Source organism: Varanus komodoensis, unplaced genomic scaffold (assembly GCF_004798865.1).
Source record: "Varanus komodoensis strain SLA01 unplaced genomic scaffold, ASM479886v1 scaffold2, whole genome shotgun sequence".
In the NCBI taxonomy this organism is placed as follows: domain Eukaryota; kingdom Metazoa; phylum Chordata; class Lepidosauria; order Squamata; family Varanidae; genus Varanus; species Varanus komodoensis.
Window position 1 is genome coordinate 49,749,994 of NW_025335568.1, and position 18,117 is coordinate 49,768,110.

Sequence of the window (18,117 nt, forward strand, 5' to 3'; positions counted from 1 at the left end):
TAAGCATGCCAAGAGAGAGAAAAAGGCTAGCTAGGCTAGGGCATTCTAGGTAATTCATTACCTAACTAAAATAAAAACACATTGGATGTTCTATGACTTTTTAGTACCTAAAGTAAAGGTGAGCAACTTGTAGATCAAAATAATTGGAGGGCCACAATTCCCTTCAGCCCCAGCCAGACTAGCCAATGGTGAAGGATGGTGAGAGCTGTAGGCCAAAGTGCTTGGAGAGCCACAAGTTGCCCAGCCTTGACCTCAAGGGTTATCATTCCTCTCTTTATACCAGGTGTGGAGAATGCGTACCTGCCCCAGTGCCATTGGGCTCTGTTTGCCATCACTTGCCACCATTGGCCACACTGGTTGGAGCTGATGCCAGTTGAACTCCCATAATATCTGGAGGACCATAGTTTTCCTACCCTGCCTTGCATTATGAGATGGATAAAGTACCAGAATACTAAAAAGTAAAAATAGTAGATGAAAGAGGCTGTGCTTTTTGTCTTGGTTGTTGTCTATACATACCAGAATTTAAAGATCATTTGCCCATAAGTCCAACAAATGACTCTGTTTTATGTCCTGAAAAATACATTTGAGGGTCTTTAAATACATTTGAAAATGCTTATTTTTGGTGGCAATGTGTTTTCTTGATGAACACACAATAGAAATAGACTCTTGAAACATATGAGCTCATGCCTGAATATCAAACCTTGCTAGGTTTTCATGCAAGCAAAGGGGAATTTGCCCACAAGCTCCGATCTCTGCCCTGATCAAATAATTGCCAAGATTCATGGATTTAATGATCAGTCATTCCTGAGCTACTAGCAAAAATTAAAATAAATATTTGGTCTCCAGCTGCCTTTTAATGAGAGAACATGTTTTTGTGAGCATCTTGCTAGGTCCTTCAACATTCCCTGGGGCTTCTAATTCCTTAGTTCTCAAGGTTGGTAGCTCATTTCCAAGCAGGGGTGCTGATACACACACATTGACTGGGTTCACACGACACAGCAAACAACCTTGCACAAATAAACAACCTCCAGGCAAATATCCAGTGTGTGGCTATTTGTCTGAACTGGCAGCTCAGATGATTACCTGGTAACCCAGGCAGTGAGGCTGCAGTGCTTCCTGTTCCATCCTCCCAACCTTTTCATGCATCTCAGCAGCTCCCATGAATGAAATCCCATTCTTGCCTATGGGCTGCAGCAGCCTCCTCGTGATTGGTCTGCTGTGGACATGAGGAATATTTCTTGGCCGCCCTTGCAAGGGGAGGCTATGGTGTTTCCATACCTATGATGGTAAAATGGCCATTCTGGATCTGGGTGACTGCAGAAGCCACAGTAAAGTATGGAACCTTAGAACAGACCATCGATTCTTCTTACCATTTTAGAAAACTAATTGTACCCTGCAGGAACTCCCAAGTCAACACAACAGACCCACAATAGTAAGATATATCCATGACTTATCATGTTCTGTGAACCTGATCATTGAGTTTCTCTACCCAAAGGAGTTTCTCCATTCACTTCAATAGATGAAACAGCTCCTCAGTTTAAATAAGCAGGAAATCTTGCAGAGTTAGTCATGGCTATACTTTTACCCCAAGTAGGAACTCTGAACTGGGGAGACATGTTTCCTGAAGCATCTACTAATTCTCTAAGCAAATAACCCACCTACAGAGTCCTTTCTCAGGATAATCAGATGAACATTATACTGTGCATATGATAAATGAAATTTAAAGAGCTGCACAAATTGTTTCTCCAATGGAACAGTGGGTTTGAGATAGAAAATGGGCATCCTTGGACAGCAAATCTTATGGAGAATATTGGACAGACATAGGCAAATATTTCTACACAGCTATCAGTAGTGGAATGCCATCTCCTCTTTTGCATCTGGCCAACAAGAAAGAACAGGATAGTCCTTTTCTGAGAAGAAAAACAAACTGTATATTTCTGCAGGCCCTCCGTCCAAGCTAGAAACCTCCTCCTTCACTTCCTCCTCTCCACTCTGCCATGCAGAAAGTAGTCTCAGGGCCCAAACAATGGCAATAGCTCATCTTTGCACAAAAACAACGTGATTGCATCACAGGGGATTCTTTTGTGCAGAGCCTGGGGAAACAGCAGCAGCAACTTTGCCTGTTCCCCTTTCCTACTCTCTAGCCAGTCTGTACTCTTCCTTTTTCTTCCAGGTTGACATACACACTGGCTCTTGAGGCTTTGCTACCACAAGCTCAGCATGTCAGACGACAGTCTTTGTGTTGCATCATGCTGTCCTTGATGTGAAGTGGCCCTCTTGAACATGGCTTGGACAATTAACAGCTGTCCAAGAAAACATCCCTTCCATAACCTGCAGTATTCCTACAGCCGTTATTTCCATCCAGCAGGCAGGAATGCTGATAGATGAAGTCCAAAACATACAGAGGGTACCAGTTTGGGAAGGATCACCCTAGAACAGGATGGGTGACTTCTGGTCCTCCAGATGTTTTGTCCGACAATCCCCATCAGCCCCAGCCAGCAGAGCCAATAGTGAGGAATGATGGCAGTTGTAGAACAAAATACTTGGAGGGCCACAGGTTGCCCACTGCCACATCCTAGGGCGTCCTCTTCGTGGCAGGTGATCTGGTGTCAGCACCAGAAAGAGCAACTGCAGTAGTCCTCTTTTCCTCTGATCATGAGGAAAAGAGCCCATAACTATGTCAATAGTTAGCAAAAGTTTTAATATTGATGCTCTGCATCTTGGATCCTGAAAATCATCCAGGCAGGAATTCAGCAAAGTCCATGCAACCTGTCAACAGATTTAGTAAAAAGACGTCAAAAGTCTCTGTTGACCAGACTTTGAGAAAGCACTGCTATTTTCTTAAGTAGTTTTGGTTTGAGCAACCCCTGCAAATCCCTGTTTGGAGAGAATTTTCCCTAGCTATTAAAACTACTGATCAATACAAAATAAATGTCAAAGCTTTCAAAATCCAGACCTCTGTGTATAATATGAAAGTTTTCTCTTCAGAATAGATATACGGTCAGTCAGCAGGCCATAATTTTGCTAGCAGCCAATAAATGCAGCTGAAAGCCTTAAATGAAGGCATTTAAATTATAACTGAGATATTTGATCTTAGGTATTAAATATAGCTGTTGGCTCAGAATTCCAAAAGTCTTATTAATCTTTGGAAAAATACAACATAATACAGAGCACCCCTAAAAGCAAAAACTAGCAACACCAGTCCTATTGAAATCCAAACTTTTAGATTTGCTTCATGCACTTTCAGGGAAGATATTGAAAAGGGTTGAAAGAAGACTGATTCAGAATAGATGCGCTGAAATCAATGAGAATTAAGTTAGTCCTGACTTGTGTGCTGCATTGATTTTGATAGGTTGGATCTAGGTTTTGGCATGGTCCAAAATTCCTTCTGCGTGCAGTGGAGGTGGACATGCCCCTGGCAGCTTCTCTAGCTCCCCTGACATGATATGCAGAAGGCGAGAGCCCCCTGCCCAATGGGGTAGTGCAGAAAGGAAGACGCAAAATTGGGCAGAGACACCTTCTGTAAGTGGAGATTCAGTTATGGAAAGTACTTTCACAGAATTTTTACAGAGCCCCTTTCCCTTTCAGATCCTGCATAGTAACCCACTGTGTTCGGCAGGAATACCTTGACCTTCCTCATAGCATTTTCCACCATGGGGAGGATGGTGTGGAGAAGTCCACTTTCACCAGGATCCAACCCAATGGGTCTGCTCAGAGAATGACTATTTCTGGATCCATCCTAGTTAGTTTATTAAGTCTCTACTGATATGCCTCTCTGGAGAAATGCAATCTGCAACTGACAGAAGACTTCAGCTATTGGGCATGATATAAATGCAATAAGCAAAAACTTGTCACTGGGCTGGCTTATATAACTTCTTGTGTATATAATGTGGTAGCCTGCAGACGCATGCAAGTATGATTACTAGTTCAAGCTAGGGTTGGATTTAAGTTTAGGGTGCAATCCTATGAATGCTTACTTGGAAGTAAGTCCCCCTGATCGCAGTGGGACTTATTCCTGAGTAGACTTGTGTTTTCATGGGTTGATCATAATTTGTACTTGGTGCAATTTGTATTTAAGCTGTTTGCAAAATAACCATATGAAATGGTTAAATATAAAAATAATATTAACTGAAGCAGTAATATTAAAAACATTCCAAATCAAAAAGTAAACAATACCGATGACAGTCAATGCATTAAAATATGGAATATAGACCAGCACCAATTAAAGGTATGTGGAAGCATTTAGACCTTTAAGGCCTTGAAAATAGCCAAGGAGGAAACCAGAAGAATGGGGTTGCCATCTAAAAGGGCCTGTCTCTCATCTGGTCTTTTTGTGAGCCGAAAAGCTGTTCATAGTAGCAGCAAGGGAGAGCATTCCTTGCAAGTTTACTTAGAAGTAATTCCCACTGTATCCCAAGGAGTTTACCCCTTGATAAGTGCTCATGGATTATAGTCTTAAGCTATACTGGGACCACTGTGTGTGGAAATCATACAGTGTTAGACAATGTTCTTTGTGGATTATTCCTTTGCAGTAACATGGATTTCCCAACACAGGCAAGGACTGGGCAGTTCTTTATAAAGCAGAACCCTTGATTACACATCAGAAATTCCATATGGAGTTGATGGTTTGGGACATATGTTTCTAGAATTGCAATCCTGGATAAAAGTTGCATTGAAATTAGTGAATAATCATGCACAGGAACATTAGGGGAAAATAGCTTATTTCCAATAAAATCTATTTCAACTCACTTTTATGGGAGAGAGGGCCATATCCTGGAAAACAGTAAAAAGAAATAATGAGCTGAACTAATGCTAAAATATTAGATATGTTATTTTATTACCATTTTAAAGAAAAGAGCAAATAGATTCAGTGACAGTACACTACCATTAAATGGCAATTAAGGCACTAATTATTTTCTGCATTATTCATGGCTATGAAACACTTTACCATACAGACACAATCCACTTGGAATATTTCCTGTACAAGCACCATTAAAAATAAATGCTTTATTACTTTCCCTCTCCCTTCAGCCACTGTGCACTTCTGCAAGAGCCATTCTTGGTGTTGTATATGCCTGTAGCATGAAATGGGTTGTGTTACCTCCTAGTTTCGAAAAAAGTGGTTTAGCAGTTTTGATGAGGATCTAGACTGGAGTGCAGTGAACTGTGGTCCAGCTGTTATTGGATTCTACTTCACATAAGCCACAGAATATGCAGCTGATGGTAAAACATGATGGCCGTTATAGTCCAATGACATTTGGAGAATGACCCTGATCTAGTAGTAACGTTACACTTACCTTGATATTATGCTCAGTAGACCTATCATGCTTAGTAAGGTGATATTAACAAATAGATGTGCATCCTACATTATGTAATTCTGCTTTTAACTGATTTGTGCATAGAAAAGCCGTGAATATCCATTCATTACATGGAACCAGCATGGTATAGTGGTGAGAGTGCTGGACTGGGACTCAGGAGATCCAGGTTCTATTCCCCTCTTGGCCATGAAGTTCACTAGGTGACTTTGGGCCAGTGGCCACTGATGCTCAGCCTGACCTGCTCCACAAGGATGTTGTGGAGGATAAAATAAGGAGAAGGAAGATGTAAACCACCTGGGATTCTTTCTAAGGGGAGAAAGGTGAGATGGGAGTGAAATAAGTAAATAAAAGCAAACCATAAACCACATCTTTTCCCTTGGAGGGAGAAAAGGCACTTGGGGGAAGAAGCTTTTCTAATTTTCAGTGGAATAATGGCATGAAAGGACATGGTAAAGTATTCTGTCTCCTCCACACATTGGCCTTCAACTTCATATTGCAGCTGGGAAAGCTGTGCTGTATATTACGAAAAACAAAACAAAATACCTAAATGTGCAATCATATGCAAGTTTTAAAAGAAAAAAAATGTCTATGTCTGGCTTGGACATGCTGATTTTTCCAGCCTAAAGATGCATAGGATTGTACTCTAAGAAAAGAATAGAAGTACAGATAATGCAGCCTTTGCTAACCAAATGGCTTACAGAGTGCTTGTACTCCCATCATCCCCAGTAAGCAAGGCCATGAATGCTCTACCTGGAGGGAAGGTTGAGGTGATGTGTCAATCATCCCACAGTTTAAAAGCAGTTGGAGGCATGCAGTGAATGGGATTCCCATGCCAAAACAAGAGTCCAGTTCTGTGTATCATGGCCAGTCAAATAATATTTTTTAAAAATGTCTTTTGTACACCTGTTGCTATTTTCACCTGCAGCGGTCTGGTGCCAGATTTCCTGTTCAACATAAATAAGATGTTGCATCAGGATAGCCTTTTAAATTCTTAGGATTCCAAGCTCAATGAATTACCAATGGAATCCAATGCATGCCTACTCAGAAGGAAGAATCATGGTGCATAATGGGCATCTAGATGAGCATGGATGGACTGGATTATTGCTTTGCTGCTGGTTTATTGTTTTATTGGTTATTGTTTTTGGTCTTATTGTGCTTACTTTCCTCCTGTTTCCTATTTAGATAGTTATATTTACATTGTATTTTAATTTTATTTTGTTTTATGGTTTGTTTGTTATTTATTTTTATCTGTATTTTAAATATATCGCACTATGAGCTACCCAGAGACCCTTTGGCTATGGGGTGGCATACAAATGTGATAAATAAAATAAATAAAATAAAATAAATGGTTGGGATTGCAGTGTTATCTAAACCTGTGTCCTAACTGGTAGAACATTTCTTCCAAGTCAATGTTACTGAAAAGCTGGCTAATTTAGAACCAAATTGTGACTGATTAAGATGAAATACATGGAAATGAATCAAAAACATGTATCAAGGGTTTGAGTGGAACATTTATAAATAGCCATATTTCAAAGAAACCCCATTGCACACGTTAGATATGCTTACGATGGTGCACACATTTATAACCTTCCTCTTTTTCTCTTTCAAGATACCCAACATGGCTGACTTGAGCCTCCTCCTTTTCATCTTGTCCTCACAACAGCCTCGCCATGATCCCGTGGGGTCATCTGGCCTAAATCAACCAGGAAACCTCACGGCCAAGTGGGGACTAAAACCCAGGTTGGTGGAGTTCCAGCCCAACAGTTTTACCGTGACATCACTCTGGCTGTCTGACAGACTAGGTTTCTCCTTTCATTCAAGTTTCCCTTCCATGGTGAATAGCCAATGTGTCTCTGCCCAGTTCCAGTTGGGCTCCCAGAGGGGGCAAAGGGATTTAAAAAAACCCTCTTCCACAGTACAGTCCCAATCTGAATATTTCAATCCCCACAGTAGCAAAAAGATCAGTGATAACAAGGTCGAATTACATGAGAGACATTTCTAGTTCGGCTCTCAGTGCCTGTTAAAGTGAGAAGAAAAAACCTGGGAACCCATCATTTTCACTGCTCTTTTAATATGGCTCTTGGGTGACACATAATAAATGTTAAATACTACAAATTGAAATGCAATTTTAAAATAGATCCATTTCAAAATAAATTGGAGTTAAGTAGCTCCTAGCTTTAGTTGAGTCAATCCTGCATATCAAATCAGCCAAGAGAAATTTGAAAAGGGGTCTCACCAGCATCCCGTTTGCCCATCAAGCCATAGAACTGTTGAGGTCTTGGTCGCCTGGCAATTCTCTGGAGAAAATGCTCGAAGGGTAAGGCCAATGGCTCCTGAAACATAAACATCTTATGATTAGCTTATGCTACCAACAACAATATGAAACCGAGCGAACAAAAAGGGCACTCAATCCATGGGTGTCCCAAAGCACCTAGCTTTTTTTGGGGGGGGGGGGGCTGCTTTCCAAAATCTTTAAGGAAAGGGACATGTTAGGAAGAGCGGCTTCTACCCTTCCATTTCTACTGTCCTCAGCAGAGAGACTGGGAGGCAGTGAAGGAGGAGATATGATTTCTACCCCATCCCTACCCCAAAGGAGAGTGTCTTTTCCTCCAATCCAAATCATGAAATGAAAAAGAATTCAGATGGAACTCTCCATCCAGTCTGGGATCCAAAGCCCCTGTTCTGCCACAAGGAGGCCACTGGGGGGCAGTGGAAATCCAGGATCAGAAAGTCTCCACCACAAGGCAGCCAAACGCAGCCAGACTGCACCTTAGAGAGGAGACCTGTGACTGGGCCCTTGAAGGTATCTAAAACAAATTTAAAACAGGTGGAGAGGGGCTTATGAATTTGATCAGAGCAGAAGCTCTGGGGGAATCAAGGTCTGTCTCTCTTCCATAGTCATTTCCCTAATCTAGATGAAGCTGGTGTTAGCACTGTGGAGAAAAATGTGCAGGTACAAATGTGCAAGAGTTGTTCTGCAGAACCGGCCAAATTCCATGCTTGTTTGTCAGGTTGTAAATCTGTGTATGGCTTGATTTTGTTAATGTAGCTCAGGAGAAAGACAGACGGACAGAGTGTCCTCAGCGATCATCCAGTACAGGGTGGGAAGAGTGGCAGAAGGCATCTTTGCCTGCCTGTCTTCCTGCCCTGCACTGTTTGCTAATGGGCTTTTTTGTCTGCAAGTAACTGTTTCAGAAGAGGAGGGAGGCAGGCTGGACCCTCTCAAGTTTCCTCCCCACCAGACACTTGCTTTCCTCCCTCACCAAGGCCGCTTTTCCAACCTTGGAGAGGCACTTGTGCAGTTCTTCTGTAATGTCTACAGTGAGATGGGGAGGGTGGTTGGATCTTCCGCTCCCCTCTGGAGGTCAGAGCATTGTCCCCAACCTTGGAGGGGAGTATTCCTGTTATCCTGTAGTTGTCTAGAGGCTAAAGGATTGTTCCCTTAAATAACTTTTGTAAGACCCTTGCTGAACTTCAAATTTTACAACAGTCATTGCTTGGCTGTTCATGGCAAAACCAAACAACCATGGATTTGTGTTCGCATTTGTTCACTGAATGCAGGAAAGAAATTAAGGGGGCTTCTGGGCATGTTGGACTATATATATACTTGGCTTGGCTTCTCATCCCTCTGTCAGTTGTCACTTGATGCCTATTGGCCAGCTTTGTGAAGGATTTACACTGAGCTCAATTCTGTGGTATGGAAACTGTTCATTTAGGTCCATGATGCCTAGTCGAGTCGTCACTGGATGCTGTGATGAGAAACATACTTGATGGACATGTGAAGGAAGTCTCATTGGTCCATGGCTGGGGTGGAACTGAAAGTCCAAGGTCAAACTGAAAGGTCACAAAATGGTTTTTGAGTTTTCCAGAGCTCTTTTTCAGGCTGGATGTTCAACAGAGCATGGGGGATGAGCAGAAAAAAATACCATTATGGGATTGAAGTCGGGGAATCTAGTCACTGTTCAGCCACATTCTTAGGGTAGAACACGGGAACAACCTGGTAGTCGGTCTTCTTTGTTAGGTGAGGCTATTATATTTCTGGAAGAGGCATTGGAGGCAAGGCGCCAGCTCCCCCCACCACACACACATTCATGGGTGGAGTGTTTTGGGTATAGATGAAGTTCATCTACTGGATTGTTGCTCCCATTTTCTGAGAGCTCCCCAGGAATGTTAGATGCAAACGCTGATAGCTACAGTCTTCTCCAGCTTCTAGCATTATGACTCTTCATGAATTGAACTGTTTTGGTATGACATGGAGCTTAGTGAGCTCCTAAGTTTGGCTTTGGTGCTGGGTTAAGTATCTCAGTTTTAAGTTCTCCTCAAAAAACAAACCTGCCCATAACAGAAATTTAGGCAAGGGAAGAGAGAAAATAAACAGTTTAGGATGGGCTGTTGACTCCTCCTTTGGGGGTCCCTCCTTTGATTCTTGTTCTTGACCTTTAGATTTTCCATTCTCTTGAACAATCAAGGGAAAACTTTAACTGGGTTGCTAAGTAGAGGATTAACTGATTAAAAATCAATCATGGGAATGTTTGTTACTGATTGCTAGGTTCAGTTTTCTGCCCACACCCTCTGGAAAGGCCTCATGCTGTTTCACACATTGGTAAAAGCAGCAATTTGGCCTGAGGCACAGCCTAGGAGGCCAGCTAGTTAGCCAGTTCTGGTGTGCATAGCACCATTTTTGTTCCTCTAGGGCAGTTTTCATAGTTTGCCATCAAGCACTCAGAAAAGAGAAGGGAAGGGAAGGGGAAAACACAAAAACCAAATAGCCACGATGATTGTAAATCTGATGAGTGCTTTAAAAGAGCCAAGGATAACTTAAAGTAGATTTTTTAGAGCACATTTAACTCTTTTGTAGTAAGCACCCAATCTTGCTCTACTTATAATAGCAACTGCAAAATGAACAAACTCATACTCCAGCAAACAAGCATGCTTCTTTATTGCTAACTGGGTAGACAACACAACTGAAAAGGAGAACAAAGGAAAGGAGTGCAGTCTAATTCTAAATTAATTCTAATATTTCATTCTTCAAGGGCTGTGCTTCTGTACAAGCTCATTTTTCAGGATCATGAAAAATCCATCCTTGGATAGGGAAGGGAGGAAGCAGACTTTGGAGGACTCTGCCAGATGAAGCTTTTGTTGTGCACTCACCCTGCCTTATTCACTGAATTTTTCTGTGGGTCCAATTTTTAAATCACTCCTGAATTTAGAACAAGTTAAGATTCTTTACATGGAAGCCATCATTGTTTGGTTTGCCACTGTGTGTACAGAGTACTAGAATAGGTGGACCTTTGGTCTGATCCAACATGCCTTTTCTTATGTTGTTGCAAATTAAAATAACAACTTTTGTACACCCATTTGCCCCACCCTGGTTAAAAGGCCATGTGGAACAAGATACCAGGTCCAAACAGACTGAGTTTTCCTATGTACAATGCAGGTTTTAAATTTTCCCTGGGATTGCTAGGACAAAGAAGTAAGCAATCATAGATTCCACATCTTTGAAAATATACAAACTGGCTATTATATGGATCTGCATGAACACATTCTAAGTTTCTTAAATCTGACAGTACATTGGCTAGACTTCCAGATAGACTGCTCCAAACACTATCAGATGACATGCTGTTTTACTGGCTCTCCCTCCTTAACAGTTTTTTTTAATGGAAAGAAAAAAGATGGGAGTAGAAGGAGGGGGGAATATTGGGAGGATTACAATGAGCTCTTCTATACAAAACTGTATCAACTTTCCATTTCATCCTATAACTGGGATCTGAACTCAATGCAAAAAAGGTTTTGCTTTCCTGTTTTTCTGCCATAGAACTTCTAGGTGGCATTGTGGTGTAGTGAAATAGCACAAACACACACATAAGAAATAAGTGTTCTTTCACTTTTCAAATAATTCTGGCCTAATGGCCTATTGTTAAAAATCCTGTGAATTTGGACTTTGAATGCAACATTTTTATCCATGAGGTTCTGGCTTTCTAAGGCCTTGAGGGAAGTGTCTTCACTTCTTTCTGCAATGCAACCGATGTAGCCTGGTGCTTGGAAGGGTGGAGCAGGACTGAGTAGACCCAGCTGAAAATCATTGCTTAGCCATTAAATTCTCATTGGGTAGCTAAGGGCCAGTCACTATTTCTTAATTTAATCTACCTCACAGGGTTGTTGTGATGATTGAATGGAAGGGGCAAAGCACATATGCCTCCCTGAAGGAAAGGCAGAATAAGAACATGATAATACACCTGTCCTTCTGATCACTATAAAACAATGAAGAATTTGCGGACTATGGGTGGCATCCAGCATCTGCCTTCTGCAGGGAAAAAAAGTCTTCGATAAGAGGAAGGGCTCCGCTTCAGGAAGGTCCCTCTGCCTGATTTGGGGCGGGGGGGGGAATCTCCCTGTCTCCTGCATCACAGTTTAGCCCATCTAGTGGGGTCTCCTGATTCTCTGAGACACATTTTTAGAGGGCAGGAGGAGCTACCATTGGAAAGGTCAAGAGGCCAAGGAAGTTCTACCCAGAGTCCAGAGCTTTCCCTCATCATTCCTTAAAATCTGTCCAACATCTGCTACTAATGAATGGGCACCCCAACAGTTAAACACCAACATAATTGTATTCGAGGCTGAAAAGTGACATATGGTTTGACTGCTTTTTTAAATCCTGCTTGCCTAGTTGCCAGTGCCTTCATGGCTGTGAAGTCCAAGGCTCCTGTCCCATCAGCAGAAGGTGCCCTCTTTCCCTCTCAGTCCTCAAGGAACTAAAGTAAGGGAACCATCCCATTTCCTCCTTCAAAACATATAAATGATCTGCTGATACAAGTCCAGATCCATCCTATTTTGATTCGCAGGATAAGGAACCCTGGAGTAGAGCTCATTGCAGACAAACCTAGTTTCTTTCTCTCAAATAAGTTCTGAAACAAAAGTTGAATTTACTTTCAAGACCTGAGATTGAAGAAATCTCCATTTTACTGAATAGCTAACAAGCCTCTGGAGACAAATGCCTTTGAGTGAAAATAGAGCTGTGCAGAACATTCTCAGAAGTCTTGCATTTTGCTGAGAAAATATTAAAGAACTCTCACCACCTTAGAAAAAGAAAGCCCGCTTGCAGAATTTCTTTGAATATTCTGCACCATTACTGGTTGGTAGCAGGTGCTTTTCCCTCCCTACCATTGACAATCAGGCTACATTTGCAGCACTGCGGAGGATGCAAAACCAGGGTGAGAAAGAAGCTTCTATTGCTTTTTTCATGGTGTACTCCATCCTGCAAGACAGAAAATGTTTCCTTCCCCTGGATAAATTGTATGAAATGGTCACTGTTGAGTGAACTCTGGCCACACACTGAGTGGGGAATTTTGAGAGACCTCCTTTGCACAGGTGTAGAACACAGATGACTATTTTCCGTTTGGGCTTTTGCCTATATTCATCTTTACTGAAAGTAGAAATATGGAATTTATGCCTTATTCTCTCACAATTTCTGTGTGTCTCTGATTTGGCTAGGGGAAGCAAAGGAAGGCACTTCATGGAGTGCAAAGATTGCATCACTTCTGCAATCTCAGTTGGACAGAAATACATATGTGGCTTCCCTGCTCCATTATAAAGGGTTTTCAGATGTAGGCGGCAGAAATGGTTGTGTGGGAAGACAGATGCAAGTGGGAAGACAGATACAAGAAGACCCAGGGCTGGGAAGAATTGGGAGAATAGAAATCAATACTATCATTAGATAGAAAACAATAAAGAATGCATGCTCTAGCATCAGAGCCCCGCAGCTCTGGAGATGAAACATGCCTGCATCTCCTTGGCAGGGAAATCGTGAATCAAAGGAAGCTATATGGAGAGGATAACAAGTCTCTGTAGCAAATGATACTTTTGTTTATCATTCCATAGTATCTTTGTTAATCTTTGCTCTTTAGCTTGAGAGTTTACATACTAAACATATGTATCCTACCATAGCTCTCCCCAAAAGCATATTGATTGCATTTTACAGAAAATATCTGTAGCTCAGGCCCAGTAGAAATCCTCCCCAGGTGTGGATTGTGCATCCCAGTGCAACGCTTCCATACATCTTTCCTATCAGAATCAGTCTCAAGATGGAAAGCGTTACATCGCTACTGCTCAGTGAGAGGACATGGCAGCTGCAGATTCCATTACACTGGGTTGCATTCCACATGGCATCCATGGCACTGGTGTCCATTTTGCACATTACATCTTAGCAACAACAAAGGGGTTTTTTTTTAAAAAATGTACACTTGTTTTAAAGGACACATAGGATACGTGATCCATGAGAAGGCTAGATGGGCTGATCTCTGTAGTCCTTCTTCCCATACGCTTGGATGCTTAGACACGTGGATAGTAATGACGCAAGTAAGTCATAACTTACATAAGTAGCATTGATTTAAATGGGTCTACTCTAAGTGCAGTTAAGTCTAGCTCCTACTGATAGGAGAAAATGGAGAGGAAGAGAACTATGTAAACACCTTAGTTTACATAGAGAAAAAAGATAATAAATTATAATAGCTGTAGTCTTAATAATAAATTTAGGTAACTCATTCCCATTGTGGCACCCACCATGACAATGTTTAACATCCACCAGCCCCAACCAGCAAGACTATTGGCTATTGGGGATGATGGGAGATGGAATTATTATTATTATTATTAACACATTTGGAGAGTGCACCTTGGGGAAGGTGGGTGCAGATTCTGCCATCTGTGCAAATCCCCGCAGTGTGTGGAGCAGGGCTCATGCAGCAGAAAGAAGTGGCTTCCATCCCTTCGTGCTTTCTGCAGTCTGCCTGGTGCACAGGTGGGATTCAAATCTATGCAAAGTACACTCGTTTCAAGGCAAAGCTTTCCCTTCCTGCTGATGTGACCTTTGATTGCTTGTTTTCTCCTGATTTTTAGTTTATATCCAGAATGGAGAAGGGGGGACAAGTTAGATGAGACCAGGATGAAAACTTCCCTTTTATTACAGCCTTTTTAAAACAGCCTCGTCCAACTTGGTGCCAGATGTGCTGGACAACCCTGCATCTCTACCATTCCCAAACAGCATGGACTTTGGGAGGATGGGAATTGTAGTACAACACATCTAGAGAAGACCAGGGTGGCGAAAGTTGATGTAAATTGCAGCCATAGGGATTTCAATTGGGACTATAGCCCTGGGGAAGGGAAACAATTTTCCAGATAAAATCCCTTCCAAGCTAGTATTTGCCCAGTTAGAGAAAATTTGAATGTATGGACAAAGTAGGGATAGACGAATGTCTTGCTATAAATCCCACTCACTTGGTTTACATTCAGGATTAAGATCAAGGTTTGTTAGCAGCAAAAGATTAGCAGTCACAGGCAGCATCAAAGTACAAAGAGAATGATGCTTCAGGGTATCAGCTAGCAAGGTAGTTGCCCCTGAGCTTGGGAAGGGTAAGAATTTTGTTTTAAATGAATCTATATATTAAAGTATTTATATCCTTCCCTCCCCCCCCCCAAAAAAGTTTTGCCTCCATGCTGTGTCTGGTATGATTCCCACTGGCAATCGGTCCCTATTCTTCATCCCATTATAAATTTGCAATATACTTCAAGTGCATCTTTGCCGAGGGCATGCGGAGGGACAGCCATGCACCTGTGTGTTGCTAGAGAGGGAAGCTGACTTGACACTGTCAGCTCATCATCCATAATGGCTGAGCATCTGACATAGCAAGAAGCAGCAGGGAAAATGACAGTGGAGTTGTAATAAGGAAGCAGAGAGGAATCCTCTGAACCTGAAACTGGCAACATGTTGAGGCAATTGATTAGGGGTGGAGAATGCGGCTTCCTGAACACTTTTGCTACCTTAGCACAAAGGTGGAAGGGGAATCAGGACATCCATCATGTGGATTTGCTCCTTGTTCTTATTTAATGGAGTTAATGAGTTTTACAGATGTTCCCTACCTTTTGACATAAGAACAGCTCAAGGTGTGATCTAACTCTGGTATGCACACGGCTGGTGTTAAGTCAGATGAAGAGGGAAGCATGGATTTTGTTGCGTCCCTTCACACGGTGCTTTGTGGATTCTTGGCCATCTTTTGTTCTATTTTCTGCTTCTTAACAGAATCAGCCTTTTTAAGGGATATTAGAGCATTTTGTTCCACTTGTACTAATGTGTATTAGCACAAATGCAAATTGGTGCAAATCCCCTCCCTAAGGTACACACATATACACAAAAGTCTGCAGGTTAGCGCTACATGGGAACAGGTGGTTTGTCACAGAATGTTGCATAATCTGCAGATCAGATTAATAGAAATTGGAACTCATTTTAATAAGGTCCCTCTAAAATCCATATAAGGTCCATTTAAGACACATACATTTAAACAGCCAAATATGGACATGATCTTCTGATCATAGAGCCTGAAGCACAGCAGCTGGACAATAGCCTAAGGTCTGTAAACAAGTGTGTCATTCTTTAGACACTAATGTGTATTACCACACTACCTTCCAAGTGTGGTAAGGCTGCCCTGCTGTATTTGAAGACCCATGGTCCCATTCTGTTGAGTTGGGCCTTGGATATCTGCTCTAATGCCCTGACCTGTTGCAGGACGAACTGTCAGCTCCTGTGTCAGTGGTGCTTCTTATCCTTTTCAGCTTTTATTTTGAGCTTTATAAGAGGTGCACCTGATTTTGGTGACCGGAGTTCAGCACCATGGATGGCTCCCATAAGACTTGAAATAAAAGCTGCAAAACGGATGGGCAGTGCAATTTAGAGTCAGTGGAGTTCTTTATCCTTTGTTGATGGCATCGTTGACCACCTGAGAGCCTTGGATGCTGCCTCTTGGAGGCCTCCTTGAGCAACCAGCTAGAATGCATTGTGTGGCTTATTTGTGTTCTTTCTCCTTAATGGATCTTTTAGTGGTAAGAAAGCAAAAGATGGAAGAAGAGGTGTGGAAACGTGGGAGGGTCGTGAGCGGAAGACAGTGTCATCTGGTACCCCTGCATTATTCTATGAAAGAGGCAGGACCATCGTACAAAAAATGCCTCACCTGGAAGCCCACCTTGAACTTCAAGTAATCTATTTTTGTGGGAGTTATACTATGAACTAAGTTGCTTTCCAGTCAGTCTTGTCTGTGATGTCCAGACACCCAGAATAGCCCACTATGAAGTGGAGGGCTGGTGGCCTCCATATTAGCGGTGTGGTGTATCCATTCTGGGGTTTAGCCTGAATTTTAAGGAGGCACCTGGAGTGCTGAAACAAGTTCAGCACCTTGGATAGCCTTCATAAAATTCAGAGTCCCTCCACTGTCCTTGGAGTCAGGGCTGCTTTTATGTCTGGTGGCAACTTCCCCTGGGAAAGTTCAGAATTCTTAGCGGTTGACTCCAATTACGCTAAATTCTTAGCAGTCTGCTCGAAATTCAGAGCCACAGGGCGATCCTATGCAGATGGCAGGAGTGCAAGGCAAGGTCTGCCTCCTCAGATTCTGAGGCAGTACTTGGGAAGAAAGTTTTTCTTTTCCCCGCTGCAGCTGTGCAGGCTAACCCTGAGTAAGCTTACTCAGAAGTGAATCCTATTGTATTGCAATCATCTCAGGGCCAAAACAAGCATTCGTTTAAATCAGCATCCCGTGCGCTCCTACTCGGGAGTAAACGCTATTGAATTCATTGGGATTTACTTCTGATTAGATCTGCATAGGTTGATCCTGTAAATCTATCTCTAGCAGTTTCGTCTAGTTTCCAATTTTACTCTAGAGTAGAGAAGATCAAAGTAGGCGCCTCACCAGGGTCTTCATCTGGATCGGACCCTTACTCTAGAGCAAAGAAGGAAAAAGACGACGTAGCCGCCAGACCCATATTTAAAATAACAGCTAATTTACTCTCAACTATGTAGGCCTATGAACTCGCAGTCTTTTAAAACTATACGATCAAATTCTTTCCCTCTCTCCACTTCCCCTGCATCTCCCCTTCAACTGTGAAAGGAGAGACTCCCGCTTTACTTTTCTCCGACGGAAAAGTGGCTGTTAGCAGCGAGCAAAATACTTGCAAGCTGCTTGTGCAAAGTGCGGAAAACTGGCTGCGGGAGGCTCTCGCCGGTGAGCCCGAGCCAGCGCAAAGGGAGCGGCCAACCCCACCGGGCACGTCTGTTCCGCGGGGGACCTTTCCCGTGCACCATTTTCCATTGCCGGGAGAGACGCGATCGCTCGCCTGAACCAGCTCAGTCTCAGCGGCAAGAGACCCGCGGCGCTCTGCTCCCGCTCCCGCCCCCGCGGGCTTGCCCGCTTTCCTCGTCAAGTCAGGCGCCTCGAACTTACCCGTCGGGGTTGCATCCTTTCCTCACCTTGTTTTGCTCGGCGTCGGACCAGTCCGCCCAATAGTTTAGCTCGTCGGGCTCTCCCAGCTCCTCCGCGAACACCTGCGCCGACACCAGGAACAGCACGGCCAAAAGCGCCAGCAATTTCATCCTCGCCTGTTTCCCCCCGTCGAAGGCGCAGCCTGGCAGCCGGCGAGCCCTTGCGGAACAGCCGAGGGCGAGGAAGAGGAGGAGGCGAAGGGCTGGCGAAGCCGCGCGGGAAGCACCTTCCGGGGAAGCCGCCGCGTCCCTTTCGCGTTCTCCCACTGCTCAAAAGTTCTCAGAGGCTGTAGAGAGAGGAGAGAAAGAGAGGGAAAGAGAGAAGTACCTGTTAAGTCTCTCGCTCATCTCAGCGAGGAGAAGACCAAAGAAAGCAGGGCTGGACGATCCTCGTTGCTTCCTCCTCCTTCTCCCACCCCCAGGTCTTTCCCCATTTGATCCCCCCACCCTCGAAGCTGGGGCAGATGCTGACACCAAATCAAAGCAGCCAGGCGGTGCTGAGCG

At 43.2% G+C, this 18,117-nt stretch overlaps 1 protein-coding gene across 1 annotated transcript; it reads right to left on the reverse strand.

Moving 5' to 3' along the window:
• Nucleotides 1-529: 529 nt before the first annotated feature.
• On the reverse strand, nucleotides 530-17,724 carry TAC1 (tachykinin precursor 1). Its single transcript, XM_044429381.1, has 4 exons — nucleotides 17,602-17,724; nucleotides 7,555-7,651; nucleotides 4,750-4,773; nucleotides 530-570 (listed from the first exon to the last, which is right to left on the reverse strand). Exons 1-4 carry the CDS (start codon nucleotides 17,722-17,724, stop codon nucleotides 530-532), a joined length of 285 nt encoding a protein of 94 aa, XP_044285316.1.
• Nucleotides 17,725-18,117: the final 393 nt, after the last annotated feature.

Bases quoted from the DNA above. Each gene is read 5' to 3' on its own strand.
- TAC1 (XM_044429381.1), bottom strand. From the start codon at position 17,724: ATGAAATTGCTGGCGCTTTTGGCCGTGCTGTTCCTGGTGTCGGCGCAG. The intron at 7,652-17,601 runs GTGAGGAAAGGA...TTTATGTTTCAG, and splicing joins CCGACGCCGAGCAAAACAAG to GAGCCATTGGCCTTACCCTT. The intron at 571-4,749 runs GTGAGTTGAAAT...TGTATTTTTCAG, and splicing joins TGGCCCTCTCTCCCATAAAA to GACATAAAACAGAGTCATTT.